Source organism: Mus caroli, chromosome 13 (genome assembly GCF_900094665.2).
Source record: "Mus caroli chromosome 13, CAROLI_EIJ_v1.1, whole genome shotgun sequence".
Lineage (NCBI taxonomy): Eukaryota > Metazoa > Chordata > Mammalia > Rodentia > Muridae > Mus > Mus caroli.
The window spans coordinates 23,138,572-23,145,941 of NC_034582.1; the positions used below are offsets into that span (position 1 = coordinate 23,138,572).

The 7,370-nt window shown below is 33.5% G+C and overlaps 1 protein-coding gene across 3 annotated transcripts; it reads right to left on the bottom strand.

The window, feature by feature from the left end:
* Positions 1-308: 308 nt before the first annotated feature.
* On the bottom strand, positions 309-6,823 carry LOC110308274 (prolactin-8A6). 3 transcript variants are annotated; one of them, XM_021180719.1, is made up of 6 exons: positions 6,693-6,823; positions 4,605-4,783; positions 3,806-3,844; positions 3,000-3,104; positions 1,770-1,949; positions 309-785 (listed from the first exon to the last, which is right to left on the bottom strand). In XM_021180719.1, exons 1-6 carry the CDS (start codon positions 6,721-6,723, stop codon positions 597-599), a joined length of 723 nt encoding a protein of 240 aa, XP_021036378.1. In that variant the 5' UTR covers positions 6,724-6,823; the 3' UTR covers positions 309-596. The 3 variants fall into 3 exon arrangements, with proteins under 3 accessions (XP_021036378.1, XP_021036380.1, XP_021036379.1); XM_021180720.1 differs by having other exon boundaries at positions 460-785; positions 4,605-4,780; XM_021180721.1 differs by lacking the exon at positions 3,000-3,104.
* Between the last annotated feature and the right edge of the window lie 547 nt (positions 6,824-7,370).

A 7,370-nucleotide genomic window follows, 5' to 3' on the forward strand; every position in this document is an offset into this window, starting at 1 on the left:
ACTAACTGATATTTGCATCCTAAAATAATTTTATTTTTTAAAAATTAAGTTTTGGGGAATCTCAGACATGAATACAGTGTATCTTTATCATCTCTAGTCCTTGCCTCCTTCCCTCTAAGTTCTCTTGAGGCTGTGAAATCAGATAACTATTGTATTTGATTGGCTATTCATTCACTTTTAGCATGGTTTCCTAAGGACAGCCTGAATGTTATGGAGTATTAAAAGTTTCATAATTCTGATTAGGATACATGTATCAGTTAATGAGTTTTATACTTTGATCTTAATAACTTGACTTTCATTGCTTTTCTGTGAAAAATGAGATTTTATTTAAATAAACTTTAGCATTATTTGCTAGGTTAACATGTATTGTTGGTGATATATTTGATTGAGACAAACTGAGTTTATTGATTTATATTCTATTCAATGAACAAAAGGTGACTAGGCATTTTAGATGTGGACATTTCTAAAGAGAATGTTTTTATTTTATTTTTTTAAAGAGACTCATTATACCCACACAAGCATTTCAATTAAACAACTGCTCAGCAATGAACTTTTGTGGAGCATCTTCAAAGCAGACATGGTAAATGAATGTGCACTTAGCAATCTTTCCCAGTTATGAGACACTTCAATAATTTGAGCTGAAGTAAAATGTACTTTGAATCATGATCTATGCAGTAGGAAAGGTTAAACATTGCCAAAAACTTATTATTTTTGTCACTTGATTTTAAGAATGAAAGATATTCCCAGTGGGGAAATTCTTCTGTCATCTCTGCCGCAGGAGAGACCTAAAAATCAAAATGATAACCAGTTACATGTTAATTACATTTTTAGTGTTCTTTTCTCCTTATATCTTCTGTGTGCAATCAGAGAAATACATTCAGAAATGTGCTGCTTCCATTAAAGTTATGAGTTTTCATTATTCTTAGGCAAGAAACTCTCAAGCAGTTAGACTTTTAGAATGTGTGGTGATGACTCATGTGCATCTCTTCTAACATATAATGAATTGCAGAGGAAGTATGCCATTTCAAAGTATAAGAAATGTAGAAAATTTCTGTTGATTCTGAGTCAATGGAAAAGTTCATGTCAGTTAGTTATTCAGGAAATTCTTACATGTCCTTTTATATGTAGTTCATGGAAGTTGATATGCACAACTCTTCTACTAAATCCAACCTCCATGAGGAATATGTATAATAATCTCACAAGTGATTTGGATCACGTGGTGATTTGATATGTAGACCCAAGGGGTGAGTGATATTGAAGGACCAGAGCTCTTTTCATCCAGCCAGGAAAGGTTTCCTTTAACTGAATAAGAGGATCATCTATGTTTCATTCTGATCTCTAGGGTGGAAAGAGATCAGAAGCATCTGAAAAGATTGTAGAGGCCAGCAAGCTATTAGAGCAGTGGTTCTCAAACTTTCTAATGCCATGACCCTATAATATAGTTCCTCATCCATAAATCTCATCTATGATATAGAACCCCAACCATAAAATTATATTCATTCCTACTTAATAACTCTAATTTTGCTAATTTTAGTAATTGTAATATAAATATTGGATATGCAGGATATCAATTATACAACCCCTGTGAAGGGATCATTTGACACCCAAAGGAGTCATGACCCCCAGGTTGAGAAACGCTGTCTTATAGAAAGATAAGTAAGATATGTTTCACTCTGGAAAGATGAGGTATTTCAGAACTGTTTTTGTTGTTGTTAATTTTCACAACTCCCCTATTTTATGAGTGAAAATAATGAATAGGAAGTAGTTACCTTGATGAGTATCCACCTAAGGTCATCCAGTATTTGTCTGTTGTTCTCTTCGATCTCCTTGACTTGTGAGAGGATAGTTTCAGGGACATCTTTTGTTGCACTTAGTTCAATCACTAGATGGAATAGAGGGCTGATCCAGGAACCCACAAAATTGATCAACGTTTTTAAATATGATGCGATCTGTGAGACACAATTGAACCATTGCATTATACAATTTAAGTTTAGCAGCTTTGATATCTGTAATGTGCACGTAAAGAACCTGAATTGAATTATGTGTTTACTATGTGTGTGTGAAACATATATAGATGTTACATAGTTTGGAAGTATAACATTTAAACACCTGGTATATTTTCTAAAAAATAAATAAAACAAATTATGGAACTTGTTGATTAGCATTTTTCTGAATTAGGTTATCATATTTTTTCTCCCTACGCAATTCTAACAGCTTGATTTCAGTGACCTGTTTATTATTTGATTACTTGTTCATCAGTTTATAAAATAGTTTCTGCTAGTACTCAATAGGGACCAATAAGGTTTGGCTCATGATAGATAGAGGCAGAAGTAAGTGGTTAAAACCATTTTCAATAAGAGATTCAGGTACATCATGTATAGGGAAGAACTATATCACATCCTAAAGTAGAACTGCTATGATATGTAGACCTGCTAATCATGAATTTGTTGCATCCTAAGGAACATAAACAATTATTTTACAGGACTACTCTGCTTATCTGGTTTTCAGTTAAGGCATAGAGAATAATAGAGCAATGAGGAGATAGCTTGAAAAAGAAATAGAACGACAGATATGAAAAATCAAGAAGTGGGATAGTGTTCAGTCACATAGAATGCTATCATGCCAAACCCATTAGCAACATATAATAAACACAACCACGTTGTTATTTCTGATGGAGGAGTGAATATATATCCATGGATAGTAAATTTACCTCAAAGAATCAAAAAAACAAAAAAAAAGAGCAAGTAAAATTTTAGTGGTTGGTCATTTCTAAAATACATTTCTCTAAATGGTATATTTAAGCATTTGCTACACGTTCTAGGTATTTTAATTTGTTTATAATTTATCAGTACTATAATGGGATTATTTTCTATACTTTATCTTCATTTTTCTGCATGCATGATTACTGTATCTATCATAAACCCTGTAATAACTGACAGTACCACAAACCCAATGTATTGCTTCTGTAGTTCTGTGGAAAACCCATGAAGGAAACTCACTTCAATATTTATGTGCATTCCGGTATTTGGGGGGTTCGTGAGACTTGAATGGCAGTAACTTCCAGCTCTGACAACAGTCTTATCCTGTCTAATTATTTGAGAACTCTACAAATAAAACAAAAAACAGATTTCAGAAATCATAAATAACTTCATGACCATAATATTAATCGATTTTAGTGGATTTGTAACATTTAACATAATTCATAAAAAACAGAAATTAAAAAATTAAGAAACTTACTGTCCTGTAGTTTTGTGTCTATACATTGTAGCTGCAATTTCATTTTTTTCATTAACTTTTGAATATTTAACTCCTTCCTCTTATACTTGCTTTTCTTCTTCACTTTAAAAAGTTACACTAAGGAAAGCAGACACTGAAAAGACTAAATCACTAAAGAACTAAGTGATTTAATTTAATTAAAAATTTCTTAATTTAACACTAAAATATATAGCTGGGCATGTTTATAATAGATTTAAAATGAAATTGTCTCACAAAAATAAAATATTTTACTGTCAATTCTATGTAAACTCAAAGTCCATAAATTATTAAAAAATACAAATTAATGCCATATATTGAATTAGGCATTGTATGATTGATAAATTATTTAAATTGCTTAAATATTTACATTAGAGTACATTTTATTTTAAAAATCAGCTAATTTATGAAAGGTTAAAGAAAAATTGTGAGGGTAAAGAAGTCAATTAAGAACAGGAAAGTACAAATACTGTATAACGCTTTCTCTTCTAAAGCACAGTCATTTTCATGAGGCTCATATTGGGAAGGAGCTGGAAGAAAGTAAGGTACTTACAAAATCCCAAAATTGTCCAGATGAGAATTGGTTGTAATACTGAGTTATGTTAAGGGGAGAAAAACAACATCTAGTCAACACAAATATGACAACATATTTATTCCAAATAGAGACACATTATTTCGATGTCCATCATATTGAAAGTTTCTATAGTTTCCTTTTTTCTGTCCTTGAGATATGACAATACCCAAAAAGGGAATGGATCCACTTTATACTTTTATTCCTGCCCTGATATTGGAGAAATTCTTATTACTGAATATCTTTAAACCACAATTTCTAGTATTTATGGGATTCTTAAAAGGCTAGATATTCTCTCTCTCTCTCTCTCTCTCTCTCTCTCTCTCTCTCCCTCCCTCCCTCCCTCCCTCCCTCCATTCCTTCTTTTCTTCTGTTCCTTTTTTTCCCTACATCCTCACATGTTTTTCTTTATCTCTGTTACAAATATGTAGTTCACTGTAATGCACATCCTTTACAGTGTGTACCTGCAGTGTGCTAAAAGAACATGGCCAATAGAATTTCATGTCCCCTAATACAAAAACAGGAAATGAGAGCTCTTTCACAATCATATTTTAAAAGTTTCTAACATAGTTATTTTTATTTTTAATAAAGTTGAGAAAACGTATTAATATCATTAGATACTATGAAATTTCATGATACTGTCCAATTGGTCTTGTCCTTGTTTCAGTAGTTGGGACAACTGTTACCTATAAAGATGTATTTTCTGATATTTGAATCATAATGTTTAGTGTCTCAGGTTAAAGTACAGTTCAAGTATTAGTATGGAGGTTGGGGTACTTACAAGTTCTACATATAATTGGTCAGCAAGATTATGGAGAGTTTCAGCTTTCTGGATGGCACTGTTAAATGTTTCCAAAAGTGGGTTCCAGCAACCACCCTCTTCTGCAACACATGGAAGATTTGATGCAGCTTTCTCCCACAGCAGCAGATTTGACACCAGCAGCAGCAGAAGTGCACCTGCTACATAGAAACAAAACCCACTGAAAGATGATAAATTAAACTGAGTTCTCTTAGGCCCAGGAAAGTTGTATCTAGCTGAAGGTTTTCTTAGTTTTTATTTTATTTTGTTTGCTCTTTGTTTCATTTGTTTTTGTATTTTTTTTGCTTTTTGTTTGTTTGTTTTTTATTTTTTGCTACCACATGGATTCATGTTGGATATCTGGAATGACATATAAAGTCACACTAAGCACTGAGGCAAGTAATTGAATTTTTCTGAATAATAGTTTGAGGAGCAGGTGATTTCACAGTTTTAGTTTTGTTTAAGAAGTGCTTCTGAATTTTACAAATTTCTGAAATTAAAGTTAGTTCTGTACTTATATCTTAAGGTATTTTAGATGGTTTAGTATCTTTGGAATTTAAGCTCATTTTCAGTCACCAAACTCCTGAAGAATATGCAGTTTTTAGTCATCATGTCTGATGTCAATGTTCTGGACACTTATGGCACAGGGATAGCACAGTTTACCTCTTTGCTCCCTCTATCCATTTGACCATGATGATTACTAACAAGAAGATGAAGAGATGTTGTCTAATATATGATATCAACTTAGAACTGTGAACATATGATAAAAACTCCATCAAAGATTTTTATAAGAAACTTCAGATCATTCTTTATAAAGTTGATCTGCCCAATAATTTTGTGAGCAGATTAGACTCTTTTTTTTTAATATTATTTATTACGTATTTTCCTCAATTACATTTCCAATGCTATCCCAAAAGTCCCCCATACCCTCCCCACCCCCTACTTCCCTACCCACCCATTCCCATTTTTTTGGCCCTGGCGTTCCCCTGTACTGGGGCATATAAAGTTTGTGTGTCCAATGGGCCTCTCTTTCCAGTGATGGCCGACTAGGCCATCTTTTGATACATATGCAGCTAGAGTCAAGAGCTCCGGGGTACTGGTTAGTTCATAATGTTGTTCCACCTATAGGGTTGCAGAGCCCTTTAGCTCCTTGGGTACTTTCTCTAGCACCTCCATTGGGAGCTCTGTGATCCATCCAATAGCTGACTGTGAGCATTCACTTCTGTGTTTGCTAGGCCCTGGCATAGTCTCACAAGAGACAGCTATATCTGGGTCCTTTCAGCAAAATCTTGCTAGTGTATGCAATGGTGTCAGCGTTTGGAAGCTGATTATGGGATGGATCCCTGGATATGGCAGTCTCTAGATGGTGCATCCTTTCGTCACAGCTCCAAACTTTGTCTCTGTAACTCCTTCCATGGGTGTTTTGTTCTTAATGTAATCTAAACATATTCGGGTAGAAGAAGGGTTACATGGTCAAATTGTTTTTCTAATGGTTTATTTTTGGCTAAGATATAATCAGAACACCGATCATCAGTATGTTTTACTCACAATCACAGTTTTGTTTCTTCTGACTTGAGATAAGATTGATTTGATCCACTGATTTTGCTCCTTCAATATTTTCCAGTTTCTAAAACTCTAAAATATTACCTATTTGAGATGTATTACTCTTTGTTCTGTAAGGTGTCCTAGGACACTGCTGAATAATTTCCATCATTTCTAATCACTGGATACCAGGAAAACATTCCTCCTTCTTCTCTCTCTTCAAGAGAGACAGCAAGACAACACAAATTCTCTTTGAACTTTGCAACATGTCTCAAGTTAGAGGATGATGAAATCTACTAATCCAATTGTCTTCTATACCCTTGTACAGTTTCTTTCGAGTAAAATAATTTAAAAAGTTAATATAAAGTCTATGCAGAATGCTGCTCCTACTAATCTATGAAAAATACCTCTTAACACCAGATAGAACATAAAAATTGCAAATAAAGAATTCCATTATAATAAACTCATAGAACCACTGAACTGAATACTTTTAATAAGAGAGGCACAAGGGTGAGTATATTTACTTACAGAAGTGAGGTTGACTCAATAGCAGTGCCATTGTTAGGAGTTCCTAAGCAGGATGAGTTCTATGTCTGCAGATCTGCTTCACAGGAGTTGTATATTCAGTTAGTTTCCTGTTCCTATATATTTGAGCAGATAACCTTAAGGGCATGTACACTCATTCATGAGCTATGTCTTTCTATCTTTAGGGAATGTTTACTGTCTTATTACAATATATTCATATGTGTCTGGATGGTTTCCTTTTACGTGTTCCTACATGTTGATTCTTGTGCAAATTAATTTTGAAATCTTAGATGCCATTCTCAGCTGCCTGATTAAAGATATTCATGTCAGACTATGAGAAAATCATTGTTCATGATTACTTCCCCTTCCTTATAATCTTACTTTTTTTGTTTTATCTTTTCCCTAATCTTTACAGACAGAGAAAGATTCACTATTGAATATTTAGTGACCTTACCACAGCACTAGTAAATTATCCCTAATGAGAGGAATCTTTGCCTGTAATCCCTGGCTACCCTGAAGAGTGTTTCTATATGAACTAAGCTAACATGCTTAAATTAGGTATTTAGAAGTTCATTTAATAGATGGCTAATATCCAATATATACAAAGAACTCAAGAAGTTCTACTTCAGAGAACCAAATAACCCTATTAAAAATGGGACACAGAGCTAAACAAAGAAGGTA